Source organism: Penicillium brevicompactum (assembly GCF_028827555.1).
Source record: "Penicillium brevicompactum strain IBT 35665 chromosome Unknown utg000001l_segment0_segment0, whole genome shotgun sequence".
In the NCBI taxonomy this organism is placed as follows: Eukaryota; Fungi; Ascomycota; class Eurotiomycetes; order Eurotiales; family Aspergillaceae; genus Penicillium; species Penicillium brevicompactum.
Genome location: NW_026623203.1, coordinates 181284 through 196438, shown reverse-complemented (window position 1 = coordinate 196438; position 15155 = coordinate 181284). Strand labels below are relative to the sequence as shown.

At 43.0% G+C, this 15155-nt stretch overlaps 3 protein-coding genes across 3 annotated transcripts; all 3 read right to left on the bottom strand.

The window, feature by feature from the left end:
* Positions 1-321: 321 nt before the first annotated feature.
* On the bottom strand, positions 322-677 carry N7506_000045 (uncharacterized protein; the record flags this gene model as incomplete). The annotated part of the gene is made up of 2 exons (XM_056949341.1): positions 322-405; positions 453-677. 2 exons carry the CDS (start codon positions 675-677, stop codon positions 322-324), a joined length of 309 nt encoding a protein of 102 aa, XP_056815256.1.
* Positions 678-2374: 1697 nt separating this feature from the next.
* N7506_000044 (DUF3435 domain-containing protein) lies at positions 2375-4927 on the bottom strand (the record flags this gene model as incomplete). The annotated part of the gene is made up of 4 exons (XM_056949340.1): positions 2375-3324; positions 3393-4173; positions 4241-4502; positions 4569-4927. The coding sequence occupies 4 exons, from the start codon at positions 4925-4927 to the stop codon at positions 2375-2377; spliced, it is 2352 nt and encodes a 783-aa protein (XP_056815255.1).
* Positions 4928-7555: 2628 nt separating this feature from the next.
* On the bottom strand, positions 7556-8960 carry N7506_000043 (uncharacterized protein; the record flags this gene model as incomplete). Its single annotated transcript, XM_056949339.1, has 2 exons — positions 7556-7829; positions 7891-8960. Coding segments are annotated over 2 exons (1344 nt in total), but the record flags the coding sequence as incomplete, so codon positions are not given.
* Positions 8961-15155: the final 6195 nt, after the last annotated feature.

Below are 15155 nucleotides of genomic sequence, written 5' to 3'. Positions count from 1 at the left end.
GATGGGGGAGATTGCAAGGCCTGTCGACCAACCTTGGGATGTGTACAAGACCAGAACAGGATTATGACAGCGAGTCTTGAAGAAGAAGCAGCTGAGTACTAGGAAGAAGTGATAGAAAATTGATGGTTTCTGGTAAGAAGGGTCTCTGAGGCATTATTGTGCCTCAAAACTGGGCGCTCAAACGAGAAGCTATCTTAAGCACGCAAACGGTAAGGCTCTGATAGTTGAAAAAATCAGACTATTATAACAAAGGTTGCATAAAATCTCGGACTGAGGATGGGAAAACAAGATACTTTCTGGTTCCGCTTTGGCCTGACGACCTCATATAGGTTGTTGCGGTGTATGGTTGTCAGCCTGTTGTAGATCCTGGTCTGTCACTATCATTGGGGCTGGATAGTAGGAGTTCTTGAAGGGTCAGTCAATTTTTATCAAAGCCATAGTTGGAGACATACTAATTGTGAGCTAAGGAAAGCCCAGAATCCCGAAGTATCCGCTAATAAAATATATACCTGGCCTGTCTCTCGCACACGAATTCCCACGCATACATCTGCGCTGCACATCCTACTATATTCGCATGCCTTTTTCATCAGACTTGCTTTACGGCGGCATTGTCTTTGCCGCATCAATTTTCTTTTCGAAATCGTATCCTTGGACCTGATAGCCTTGATAGCGGCCATTGAGCGCGTTGCCTTGATATCTGGGGGTTGGGGGTAGAGAAACCTATATAGAAAGTATAGATTGAGGGGACTCTTAAAACTTAGGTCCGCTAAACAGAAACGGCTTAATAAATATGGATGTTATTGCACGAAGGGGAGTCCTCAATCATAGAACGCGAAAAGACTACAGTATTACTCGAAGCATCATACGAAAATCCTTCCTTTATGTGTTGAAGTCATGAAGGGGGTCCCTGCAAGACTGGAAGGGCAAAGATTACCGGTGGTATTTGCAGACATCAAATAGGTGCGGCAACGTGAAAAAACCGTACTTTCAACATTATTGGCCGCCATACCTTTTACGTTCCGCAAGGTCAATGCAGCATACTTTCAACACTAGCAAGCTCTTGCTGATCTCAAACCGCTGTGGAAATGAATTTTTCAACCAGTTAACACAAAAAAATCAAATTTCGGGGGGTGCCTAGGTATTAGGAAATGCGTGTCATTTGGGGCGGAAGATATTGTATGTATGGCCAACGATGTTTCATGAACACCTTAATTCTTTCATCATGTCTAAATTGAATATGAACGATTGAATCTGTTTTACTTGTCTTTTAAGCTATTGTTTGCATCCTTAACGCGTATAAATGGGCAAAAAAATGGAGGTAACATGTTGCTAAATGACAAAATACAATGGTTAGCATCGAATAATTACAGTGGAAATCGAAAACAGCTAACCCCCAGAGACACACGCTGTCTTTTTGATCTTCTTCACACCAAAACCTGGAATTAGGCAAGCTTGGTAATGTACCAGAGATACATCAAAATCAACTACATGAGACTGCTCTTGGCCGAATTCAGTTTAGCGTGATGAGAGAGACAGCGTATGTGTCTGGGAGGTAAGCTATTTTCGATTTCTACTGTAGTAGCCTACTAAGAGTTGAGAAGTCAACTACATAACGGGCAAGAGAAGATTTAGAGCCAGTACACAAAAATTGATTGTCACAGGAATACTGCAAGAAGAATAAAAACCAATTATAGTATTTCAGTTATCTTTTCAATAAACGTAGTAAAAGAAGTGAGATAATTGTTATGTATAATTAGCTGGAAGACAGTTTTTGATCAACGTCACAGCCGTCTTGCCACTAATTTCTATATTAATAGGCAATTCTTTTGGTAATTAGTTTTATTAACTTGATGCTGCTCAGTATACAATGCCCCGAAGAGTTTGAATTAACCATAGAGCTGTATAATATATATCCACTGTAGAATCAACTGAATCGCGTTTCTGGGCTTAACTGTACACTATCGTCACTTTTGGGCATATTGGTTCTTTGACTATAATCATTGTAGTATAAGGTGTTGGAAAAACGATAAAGTCATTTTCATACCTAGTCAGGAAGGCTATCAAGGTAGGATCCACTGTATAATCTGTTGAGAGACTTTTCTATAATACTGATTTGTTGGCGTGATAAGATGTACAAAAGGTTAATAGGTATACAGAGATAAGTAAAAGAGGAAGGCAGTTGAATTTATTATGACTATCAATCAAAAGGTCGAAACAACTACGATGGGATTTTATTCCGGTGACTCTCAATAATGGGACAAATAAGATATACTTTAGGGAAATAGTGACCAGCTATGGCTCCGCCAAGTGTATAAGTAGAGAAGTAAAGGCATGGCGCAAGACCCTCGAAGATCGGAAGAGTGGAATCTGACGCTCATGTTCGGAGGCCATGGACATCCCCGGCATGCCTCCGCAAGTGCATCTCGTGTAGGACGGACAAATCGCAGAAATTACATGTCCGGTCCGTCAAATGGGATGTCCTAAAATGCCTCTTCACTCCATTATAGTCGGAGTATGTCTTGGGGCATTGGAAGCATGCGAATGTTTGCTCTGCATTCGGGATCTGTTCCCGGCCAGTGGTACGTTCATTCCCCCACGAAGTATTCAGCGGCGTATTAGGTTTTATCCTTCGAGCTGGCGAAGAGGGACCTGCATCGTCATTGTCGGACAGTGCAGAGCGCTTCCGTCGTCCCCGAAGGGGCCCACCCTCCAGAAAGCCGCAATATTGTATTCCAGCATCAACAGCTTTGTTGCGCCGCATCCATTCGTCTTCTAATGAATCGGTGGTCGGCCAAGTAAAGAACGTCTCCACGAGAAGAATCTGCTCCGATGGCATTTCAAACTCCTTCCGTAATACTTCGCGCGCAGGCTCATCACTGACAGCCCCACCAGTGAGCTGTCTTTCAATGTCAATCACCGCCTGTTTCCGACTGAAATCGCGGCGTTTTGCTTTCCGTCGTTTGTCTTGCAGACGACGGCGCAAATTGTGGACTTGTCGCCTCTGGTCCTCCAGCATCGCTCGCAATTCTGGGTTTTGAGAGCGATCAGCGCACTGGGTCTCTAAATCAACTTGCCAGCGTATCGCTGATTGCAGTTCTGGGTCTTTCTCCACTGATTGCCGGTCAGCGTCGCTCAGGTATCGTGGTCGCCGCCGATCAATCCAACGGCTCATCCGAGTCACAGCTTTTGAGAACTCTTCGTCTGGATTGAGGCCGCACATGATCTCTTGTAAGCCAGTATGCCGACGGGGACGATAATGTTTGATAAAAGTTCTGCTAGTGGCGTGGGCCATGATCACATTACGCTGTGCTTCACTGACGAAACCTAGACACAAGAGTCAGTCCACTTATCTAGAGAAAAATCAGAACCTTGGGTATTTATAGTCCACTCACCACTCTTGTCTAGTAAATCACCTCCTCCGTATCGAAATTGGTGAGAGAAGAAATGATTAAGGAAGCCGTGTATCTCACTAGATGTCCTGAGTTGTGCGTCGAGTGTGCTACCATTCATAGGCGTCTCCCACGAAATGCGGGGCTGGCCACAGATCACCTCAACCTTCGGGAAAACATAGTAATTATCCGTCTCTCTCTTCAAGGGAAGTGGCATTTCCTGTCGGCCGCCCTCGACAAGCAATCTCCGAAGGTCTTCCATCGAGGTTAAGTGAGGCGCTTCAAAGGCATGAACATAAAATAATATAATGAAGAGCAAAACATGCGGGCTGAAGACAAGTGATACACCGTAGACAATTTCAGGTAGCGCGAACGTGTTTCTAATTATCATTGACCAGTCAGTCTGATTGCAGTAAACAAGCCCTGGGGTGGGCAGGTGTATAGCATGGGGTGCCACCAACAGCTTCGACATGCCCAGGACGCTTTTCACAAACTGGGGCTCGAGTTCTATCATCGGCTTCGGAGGTCCTCCGTTCGGATCCTGCTGGAGCGATATTTGTAGATGCTTGAACTGAAGATCAAGCATTGCCTGTTTCCGGTTGACGGTAAATAACCCAAGAGTGTTATATAGACATAGGATGATCCGCTGAAACCCCAAGTGAAATCGCTTCTCCCGGGTTTGAAGGATTGTCTCATTGAATGGAATCATATCCTCGATATAAACTGGGACATTTGCCCGCGGTTGTTTGTCAAGACCGCGCTTATCCACCAAGTATCTCATGCCCTGTCCGTTTTCGTCAGCGCAAGTCTCCTGGGGACGATTGAGCTGGGGGAAGGGTTAAAGAACAAACCGTGCGAACTGCCTCACCCATTTCTTTGCTCATCTCGTGTTTGGTTACTCGTGTATAGTAGATTCGGAAGTACTTCCAATCCGCTTCAAGGGCGCTGGCCTTTGTGTAGCCTTTCTGACGGCGACCGTTGGGACTGTACTCCAACTTGAGGCACCAATTTAGAAACCGATGCATCTCATTTGGAGACGCCTCACGCAGTGCATCTTCTGCATCCTCCCATTTTGGATCGGTGGAGGGCTCCATCGCTTTCATTTGGCAGAACCTGAGATGAGGCATCTTGGTCAGCCGAAATTCGCTGTAAGCTTTGAACAATATCCCGGTCACTTACCAAGCCCAACGCTCTTTGAGTCGAAGTTTCAACTTCTTTGTTTTGTTGGATCGGCCGTAATCCTCCGGCACTTGGGCCAGGTCCTCGTCCGTGTCATCATCTGGGACTTGGTATCGGGCCTGGTGGACACGTTCTATATTCGACAGGTCTGTTGGTAACGATCTTATTCCAGTATTTGGACTTGGCTTCTTCCGAGCAATCGTTCGACCCGCTGGAGGGGAGCACTCCGGCTCGGTGAGATTGGTCTCAGAGGAATTAAGCTCAAACGGTTTATCATTGTCGGTATCGATGGGAGAGGTATAAGAGGATTCGCTTGTAATTCCGTGGTTGCTGGCATTGGGCCTCCTCCGACGATACATGGCTAAGAGATTTCGCCGACCGTGCGAAGGAACTACCTCAGAGCTTGAGACGTTTCAATGCACAACTAAATAGAGGCAAGGAGATCAGAAGAAGAGTATTAGTGGCGCTGGAGTTGAAATGAGGATATTGTTGGAAGAGGATAGAGGGTTGGTTGGGAAAAGGATATTTATAGCCATGGCGGCGGAGTACTAGCTAGAGTGCAGCTGGTAGTGCTGATAGAGCCATTTTCGGCGCCCTCTGTCCTAAGGATTGGTGGAGTGATAAGCCCTCGGGGAAACCCAGGATGTACGTGCGCACGAAATGGCAGCCTAAGGTACAAAGCAGTAAGTGGTGCGTGGTCGAAGGAGGCGGGAGCGTGGCGGAGGGAGTTTGCTGAAAAGCGGCCATTTTTGGCGTCACCTGCTGCTGAAAAAGGCAGCCAAATAGCAAAACGAAATTCTTATTTAGAACTTTAAAAGTATTATTTAGAATAAGATATTAAAGAATATCTAATAGTACCTTTTTATAATTTAAAGAAATATAAGTATTAGAAAATTATAATATATTTAATATAGATATATAAATAGAAAGATAGTAAGAAGTAAATAATTTATAGTTAATTATTTTCTTAAAGTTAAATATAAAAGATATAAATATATAATTTATTAAATTAATATATTATATTCTTAAATAAGCTATTATTATTAGTTAATTTATTATAGATTATCTATAATAAATCTTAATAAACTTATAAATCATTTTTAATAAATCTTATAGACTTTTTATCAACCTTATTTTAATCTTTAATAAACTTTATAGACTCTCTATAACCTTTATTCTAACTTTTAATAAACTTTATAGACCCTTTATAAACCTTATTTTAACCTTTAATAACCTTTATAAACCCTTTATAAATCTTATTTTAATTTTTAATAAATCTTAGATCTTTAATAAACCTTTTAATTAATATAATATATATTATAGATATATATTTTTATTCTATTATAAACTAATAATTTCTATTATCTATTATATCTTTTTCCTATAATTATATAATATAAAAGAAATATAAAAATAATAGAACTATTATTAAAAAACAATATTATTAAAACAATTTAAGATATTCTATAACTTTAATAGTTAAAAGTCAATATTTATAATCTAATAAATAAAATAGATATAAATAATAATATTTTATTAAAATAAATAAATAGTTTTATCTATTTATATTAGATTTAGTACTAGAAATTTATATATCTAAAGATTGCTATAGATAATTAAAGGTTACCTATATACGATCCTTATAGAACTAGGATCAGGATTAGGGTTGCTTATAAACAACCCTGAACCTTAGAGGGATAGGTAGAGGATCTAAGGTCATAGACCATCTAGAAGGTCACTGCCAGGTCTACTAACAGACAAATAGATCTTAATACTAGTATCCTATATAGATCTTAACAAAACCTGACTTAGATCCAACTTTTAAAACCTAATCTGACCTACAGGTCCAAAAGTTAAACCTATATCTAACCTGTGGGTTATCCGTGGATTGGGTTTCAGGTTTTTAGTAAACCTATGCTAGCCCAGAGCTAGTATAAATCACTTAGAAAGGAAGATCTTAATATGTATAACTTGATAACTATTTGTAATTAATTATTGTTCTTTATATATATTTAATTATAATTAAATAATTCTTTTTTTTAGAGTAATTAATTATTTGAAATATTATAAAATAATTATATTTATAAAATCAATATAAAAAGTTATTATTATTTTATTAATTAAATTTATAAAATTAAATAATAATAATATAGAAATCCTATATTTATATATTTTAGCTATATCTATAATATAAATATATATCTAAATATTATAATCTCTCTTTATATATTATAAATTATGGTTTCCTTTAAACTTTTAATCTAATTCTTTAAATTTAGTTTAATCTATTATCGTTATTACTATTATTATCGCTATCATTATCGCAACTATTACTATAACTACTATTACTAGTAGTCTCTAGGGCCTTTAGCTTGTTAGCTATATACTTGATCTATTAGTTGAAGTAAGTTTTTTTTCAATACAGACATATCTACCTGCGTGATATTTTTATCATTGTGTCTAACCAAGAGTGTCAGTAGAAGCTCGTCCGTTGTTCTCAAATGTGACTGGAGAGGGTGCACGAGTGCAAGCTTATTTAGCCGTGAGACATCCCTGTGGCGGCACATCAAGGAGAAACACATATTTCCTGATGCTTTCGAATGTCGCACTGCCCAATGTGGGAAGTCATATGGCCGAATGGACAAGATGCGAGAGCACTGGCGTTTCGCGCACTCGGATGCGAAAGAACTTTAGAAAGTGACTGTCGGTCGTGTCGCACGTAATAATCATTGTTTTTGGTCATTTTTTTGTCATGTCTGTCGATCTTGGGTTATATGTTGGTGCAATTGAGATCTTCTCTATTTTCTTTCGATCCAAAATGAGAAAATTATGTGTCGGAGTTGACATACGGATGTCTTTAGCAAAAGTGAATTGGTGGAGGAAGAGCTGGATAGTAACCCTCTAGCGCTCGCACTCAATCCCTCACTCTTAGGTGTCCTCCTTTCCCTGTATCTTGCTGCTTCTCGATTGGTGAATAGGAAATTTGCTCATAGCATGGATTTCAAGACCACAAACGCGGCACTGACAGCGAGGAAGGAAATCGGTAGGTGGACATCAATAGCGCCGCTCGTAGGCTTCGTCCTATCTTGGCAGTTTATCGCATATCCAGCTTTCGGCAACCGACCCGACTCCAGGAGCTCATTAAATGGCGTGCAATTGAAACCGGTCGAGTTGATTGATGGGATAACCGAGAAGCTAGATAAGACCGAAGGAGGATATTTACTCTCCAAGGGGGCATTTTGCTGGGCCACAAACGGATCGCTGTTTGCCTATTTTAGCTTCGCGGCCACTTTGCCGTTGGGGGCGAAGGGGAAATACATACAAAAATGCGTTTGATGTAGTCACTTCAGTCATGTAAATGTACGAGACATTCCTTGGCCAGTACCAAGTCTGGGTGCTGTTGTCTTGACTGTAGAGCGAAGTCAAATTAAGCTCAGGGGCAGATGCGATGTAGAGGTGGAAGCCGCCTGTCCAGTCCAGTGCTTGGGGTGGAAGCGTGATAGACTTCAGAGGACGGGTCTCTTCTTTTTGTCGGATCTTAAGAGATCGGAGATTATCAAAGGGTAGCTCTAGGTCAGTGATCGAAATGGGTTCTTGTAAATCCAAACTATCAACCTTGAGTGAATCGAGTTGTGCGCTGCGCTGAAAATCTATAACACCGCCAGAGAGTCTCAGCTGTGTGATATTCATATCTTTTGTCGAAGAGCCTCCTATGGCAACGGATGAATTGTCATTGATTCTCAGGTCTTCCACAGACTTGAATCCAATGGTGATATTGTTGATGTTTGGGAATGGGCCGTCGAATGTGGCGTACTGCAGGGCGATGGGATTATCAGTCAAGCTGTTCAGCGAGTCAATCTTCATCGGGTAGACAATCAATGATGACACATTTCGCAGCCTTGTGTGATGCAGAGTGGTGAGATTCGGAGCATAGAGCTTGATTGTCGACGCAGTATCCAAACTTGTTATGTCCAGGGAGGTGAGATGATAGGCAGATTGTCCGACCTTGAAATCATCATCCACGTAGTCAAGATTGGGAAGTGTGAGATTCACTATCTTGGAGTCGTAGTGCCCAATTTCAACTGCATCAACCGACCCAAGAGTTGAACTGGACAGTGTATAATACGGTTGAGTGGTATATTCGTCTCGGGAATAAGGATATTCCCCCAGTGTGCCTCCAATCATCTCAATGCCGTCAAGGTTGATATGAACAGTGGAAGTGCCGTTGAATGGACCAATTCCAACATGACCGTAAACTATCGGACAATCCCGACGAAGTGCATCCGCATCAGCCGCGGACTTGATCCATGTCGAGTTGCAGTCAGCAGCGAAGACACCTGGAAACATGAGTATGGGTGCGGGGAAACAATTCCGTGGCAAAGAAATGCAATTCACTCACTGGAGCAACATAACAGTAGGACTAGAAGCTCTGCGGTTCCAGATGCGCAGCTAAGGCCGAACATGTTGAGATCTATCTCAAAAAGCTTCGGTTACCGTGCGAAGGAGCCACAGGACCTGGGTCGCATTGCCATATGTAGGAATGGTCGTGCCCCTGAAAAAGGCAACGGGTCACGCCCCAGACTGTGCTGCATTAGCCTCAACAGGCTAATTTAGTAGCGGAGAACACCGTGACATCGGGGCTCTGTTTGGGGGAATGTTTGGGTTAAGGGGCGGAGAGCCAACAACGCCGAGCACTTGGCAGGCTTGGCGTCGATTCATTTTCACTCGGGGTGCGGAGTATCGCCTTGCTCAATATCAACAACATAGATATGTAATCTGTAGAGCTAAGTAAAACAGTCTTGCCGCTCACTTCTTTTGCTATCTTTCTCACTTTTTCTCATGAAAAAGCCCCAGTAATGTCCGCCTGGCTGAACCCTTTTCCTTTGTTTTTTTAACCCGGGTGTTTGCTCGGACCGGTCTTGGCACGCATCGTCTCAGGCCCTACATTAATTTTCTGAATCTGCCTTGGAACTCAGGCTAGATCTTAAGCCTTCCTATTCAAGGTACATGGCTGTCGAGATGTAGTCAGGTTACTTGCCTGTTTGAATAGTACAAGTAGATACTCCCAACCGTCGGTATCTACCCTTTCTTTCATCCTACACATGCATCCCACGGCTGGCGCCTCTTTGAGTGCCAAGAATTTAAAGGTGAATAACCAGCATGTTTGTCTTCGAGTAATCATGCAGCTAAGCACCACCGTCCTATACAAATACAAGGCTAACACGACAAGGCTGAGCGGTACTTGATAGCAAGAAACCCCAAGATGGATTTTCCACTCAAGCAAAAGTCATACTACTCGAGGTATCGTTTGCAAACTATTCACTCTTCGCCAAAATGGAAAGTCACGAAGCGGTTTCGCACATCGGCAGACTACAGCAAAGCCAAGAAGATAATATCGAACCCAATGACGCAGACCAGACGACCGAGATACTCCAGACAAGAGACATTACAGCACCCGAAACAGCGGAGCACGACAGACGGCGACCGGATTCGAGAAACACTAATACTTCTTTTCCTGACGTGGCGGGCGATTTTATACCACTGGAAAAGACCCCATCAGGATATCCGGAGTTGGGTTGGAAACCACTCGTTCTACAGGAGTGAAATCTTATTTTCCTCATTACCTTTTTCATGGCATGTTTGACCAGACTCGCAATTATCGTCCAGTTAGACCACACCAAACCGGAGCTGCTTCATGTCACTCGAACGCCTAGCCAACTCGCCTTCGAATATATACCCGTCGCTACCGGCACCATCTCGTCGATGTGGTAGAGCTCCTTGGTTCAATCCTATCTTCGGCTCAACCCTTACATCTCTATAGCATCTACAGCAAATTTCCCGAAGGGTCGAGAATCACGACGCAACAACGCCATTCAGGCAGCGAGGAGCTTGGATACATTCTTTCCAACACCAAGCTCTCTCGATCGCTTCATCAAGGAGCGCCATATCCTCACTATGATCACATTTTTAACTTCATTCTTAGTGATTCCTTTTCTTGTACCCCTGACGACCTCTCTGTTTCAGACAATACAAGATTCCAAGAGATGGACAATCAATGTGTCAGACAAAATTGCATATGTAACCATCACGCTATACGGTCTGATGACGGTAAGCACCATTAGTATAATGATACGTTTGTGGTCGGTCTACACAGGGTTAAAGTGGGAGGTTAGCTCAATCGCCTCTCAACTAGCACTGGTTCAGAATTCCAACATCTATGAACCTTTCCACGGACTTAAGTTCAAGCACGATCGCCAATTCCAAAACATCATAGGCTCTTGGCACCTTAAATATAGGGTTCTACGTCTCAGGTACTAGAAGATACTACGTAGCGAAGAAGAGACAATATAGCATGGTATCAGATTCTACGAACCAGAAGATAGGACAGACTACACTTTGATCTTTCAGTAATATACTAATGATATCTCTAGTCGTCGCGGAAGCTACAACTCCAAAATGCGAGAATGAGGCCTCAACCCTAGAACGAGAAACGACGAACAGCGAAACCGGAGTTTCATCAAACGTTCAAGAAACTCACGCAATACCCCTCCCACATAACACAGACAATAAGAATTATGACCCAGGAAACGTGCGAGATGAATCTAACTTCACAATATAAAGAAGCGCCACTAAACTCTGAGAGCTACGAGGTTGAGCATCCAAAACGCTTTCGCTACGCATCAGTCTGCAAGGAACATTGGGATATCCTACTAGCATCTCTCCTCGCTATCAGTATCACTTTATTTATTGCTTGCATTATTAGAATCTCTCAAAATATCGTCGATCGTGGATTTGATTTCACACCCCCTGTTCCAAGGGCCAACATTGCACTGGCCCAAGACATAATTTTCAACTTTTTGCCTACATTGCTATTCGATTTAGTCTCCATAGAGATCACCGCATCGGCTTATTTCTACCAACTACACCAGCCAATAGCAAATATAGAAAATCCCGTTTCGACCAAGGAGAGCGTGTTACTTGACTATATTAGTCGAAACACAGTCAATACCACTCTAACAGCGGCCATGAACAGACATTGACAGGTCGCATAGCTCAACCTCTTAGACATCTTATCGTCACTCCCTCTTATCTTGAACACAGGTACATTTACCGCCCAAGAAACATCCACTAGATGGCATATCACCGTCGCTCCGAGAACTTTTTACACCCTCTTTGCCCTATTGATCATTTACTACATCTCACTCATCTTCTACAGACCGCCACCGAAGTATCGCCTTTCCATAATAGTCCCTACTCTGACTGAACTCTTGACTCTATGTTATGACAGCCATATATTCGATGGCAACGAGTTCTCCATCCAGGACCCATCCAACCAAGAAATTCACCTCGTCTCGAAAGTGAAACTTACAAAACACAAATATCAATTCAGCTTATACCTAGGTCGAGATAGGCGAAGACATCTAGGATTTGATACGACAAGCAAGAAGGCCACCAAGTCTAGTGTTGATTCAGTACATCAGATTGAGCCAGGGCGGGCTATATATTTTTTCTCCAGGCCTTACTGGCTCCATCCTCCAGCCATGAAATATCCTAAAGGGAAATGATCTTTCCTTTTTCAATCATTCAATATATGTTTTATAACTGTCCAGTTGTACAACAAGGGAAGTAGGCGTGACATGATTCTTCTAGTCACCCATTATACACAAAGGGTATATGTGTTGCCCGTAGGCCCCCGCCAAGCCCCAAGTCGTCGGGCCTCAGCCATAATCTCTGTGTGCAAGGGGCCACCCGGACCGGTCCCGTCCGGGCTTCGCCGAAGTGCACGTTAGCACTAGTCTCACCAGTTACTTTTCTCTCTTATTCTTCAACTCTATCTCAAGCCCAGTTAGTTTTTATACTATTTCCAGGCATTTTTTATGTTTTTTTCTTTAACTTTAGAACTCTCTCGTTTTGAAATTTGACTATATTTATACTGCGCGTATAATCAAAGGGATCTAGCAACCGCAAACCTCTTCAGATGCGGTTCGTTCAAGAGCTTATCCAGGTAACTGGTATCAATACCGATCAGAACTTCCATACCTCCATCCAGAAGCATTAGTAAGATAATATATATGCCATTAAGAGGCCCATTTCCAGGCATCCGGACAGAAGTCATGTTGTGACCGAGCTTAGAGCCCCAATCAAGAGAGTAAAGGGGATAAGAGGCCCAAAAGCTTTACGTACAATGGATACCGGCGCTATCAAGGCCAGCTATCGGGATCAGACGTCGGATATCGTCAAGGTTGTCTATCAGGGTCAATGAAATATTCTGTGGCACTGAGGTCCCTCGAAAAATAACCTCTTCATAGCCGTTTCTGGAAGTTGGGCTTGGTGAGATGCAGTGTTCACTATTGCTCCATGTTATCTAATTGTTACGTGGATGCAGTGAAACATCTATTTGCCTTCTGGGTGTAATAAACAGGAGTCATGCTCGTCCTCGTTCTATATATCCTTCTTCATGCTACATTGTATCGCATAAAGAGCCCTTCAGAATATGCTTCTATCAACAAAAAAAGACCGAACCACATGAGATATACTGCCGATGACTGATCCCTCAGAATAGGTCCCAAACATATCTTGAAAAAAGACTTCACGCAGAACTTGCGGTGAGCAAAATGGTCATTTTCTGATCTGTCTATATCAAAGTGGCAAGCGCTCGACGTAAGTGACCATATTACAAGGTGAAAATTGAGGTATAATTGCATATCTCTCAACTAATAGCTTGTATAGCTAATGAAAGGCGACCCTCCTGCTCAATAAGCTTTCTTTTCTTATCAGAGCGTTGGGGGGGGGCTTGTTTTCGTGGTCAAAGAGGATGCATCATTATAGTATTGAAGTGTATTTTTGGTGGGGTCGCTCGCGCAACCGGACTTCACGTTAGCTAAGAGCTAGCCACTTTAGACTTAGCCCCTTGTGAGAAGAAGGTAAGATCACATCCAGGGCGAACCGAAAAATTTCCTGTTCCTCGGGGGATCCTCTAGACCCCGAACTCCACGTGACCGATGACCCACATCAAGGCAGCAAGATGCGGGTTTCGACCAATCCCTCCAAAAATGACCGTTTGACTTAGATATCACCAAACGCTACTGGAGAGAAATGCCAAATGAAGAAATTTGCCCGTGTGAACGCACTTTTATCGGATAAAAGGCGTGGCTTTCGGCAACTTCGCTAAAACAGAGATTGCTCCGTTGGTATTGGACCTCTTTAATTGGGGCATATTGTCCACAAACTTATAGAGTAACCCCGAGTTAACGTATTGTGTCGGAAACCGAGGCCTACACGCTATGCTCTACGTGGGGTACGACCTCCGCAGCCTTAATTTCAACAGGCTTAAACCAAACCCCTTTATCCACATTGTGTCCATTTTCAATTTTGATTTCCATAGCTAAAATATCATAGCTGGCAGATTCCCTGTGGCGTAGGTTGATTTTCTACAATGTAGGTACATATTTCAAGCAAGTGGCTTACCCTGAACAAACACATGGGGAATGCGATACTTTTGGAAACATTGACCTACATTGTACAATCTAGCTTTCAGTATTCCCAGTGGATGATGACACCTGGAGGAAATTGGACAGAGTAATGGTGGAGAGAAATTTTTCGTTCGAATGTCTCAGTTGCAACGAATGTGCGTATTTGCGCATTCCGTGGGAATGGGGCTCAAGAACTCGAAATTCCTAATGCATTGTACAATATAGACACAGTATGTCTCGCGCTTCCTACGTGTTGGGCCTGTATGGAGCCAAGTCTACTGGCAGAACTTTGGAGCAGGTTAAACCACACAAGTCGCCTTGTTCGATGCCCAGAATAGGAGCATTGCATCACTCACGCTTAATTCTGTCTTGGCATCCTCTTTGACAGCTTTGGTTACTGTCAACCCACAAGTCGAAACTTTGGCGCCAACTAAATATTTCCGAATGCCTTGGCAGTTGCCCAGAACAAGCGAATGCAGTCTCACCGAAAGACTGATTCAGAAGAAGGTGGATGGTATTCTCCACACTTTGGGATATATAGGAATCGGCCGACTCGGCGCGTATACATATACGGGTACAGAGTACATGCCTACATAAGACTTTGGAATATGGAGATATGGCGGGGTTGAGTTCAAATTTGCTCCACATTGGGGAAGATGTCAGCCAACCGAGACCAGCATTTGCGGAGACCGCAGATCAGTCATCCGCGGAGATTCACGAAGTTGCTGTGTTTTGGGTGGTCCGAAATGGCGCCATGGGCCAGGGGCGGGGAATTTGTGGGGACTAGACGTGGATTTCCAAGGTTGACAGAGCGTTTCAATTCGCTGGTGGTTAATTTTAGCTTCCGACTTTGTCCGAATTGGTAATGTGACTGATACCGTAAGCCATCGTATGCCACATTTCAAACAACACAGGTACGACGTAGGCTCGAAGAACGATGAGGCCTTAGACAATATACCTTGACCTAGGTGCGTGGACATATTAGGCACCTTAACATCGCTCATAACACCAGGAAAAGTCAATCAATCTTCCGTCAGGGCTCCTCATATCTGCCGACACCATCTTTATTTGCGAGACCCCAAAAAAATGGCGCCAGGACGGGGTCTCGGGATGG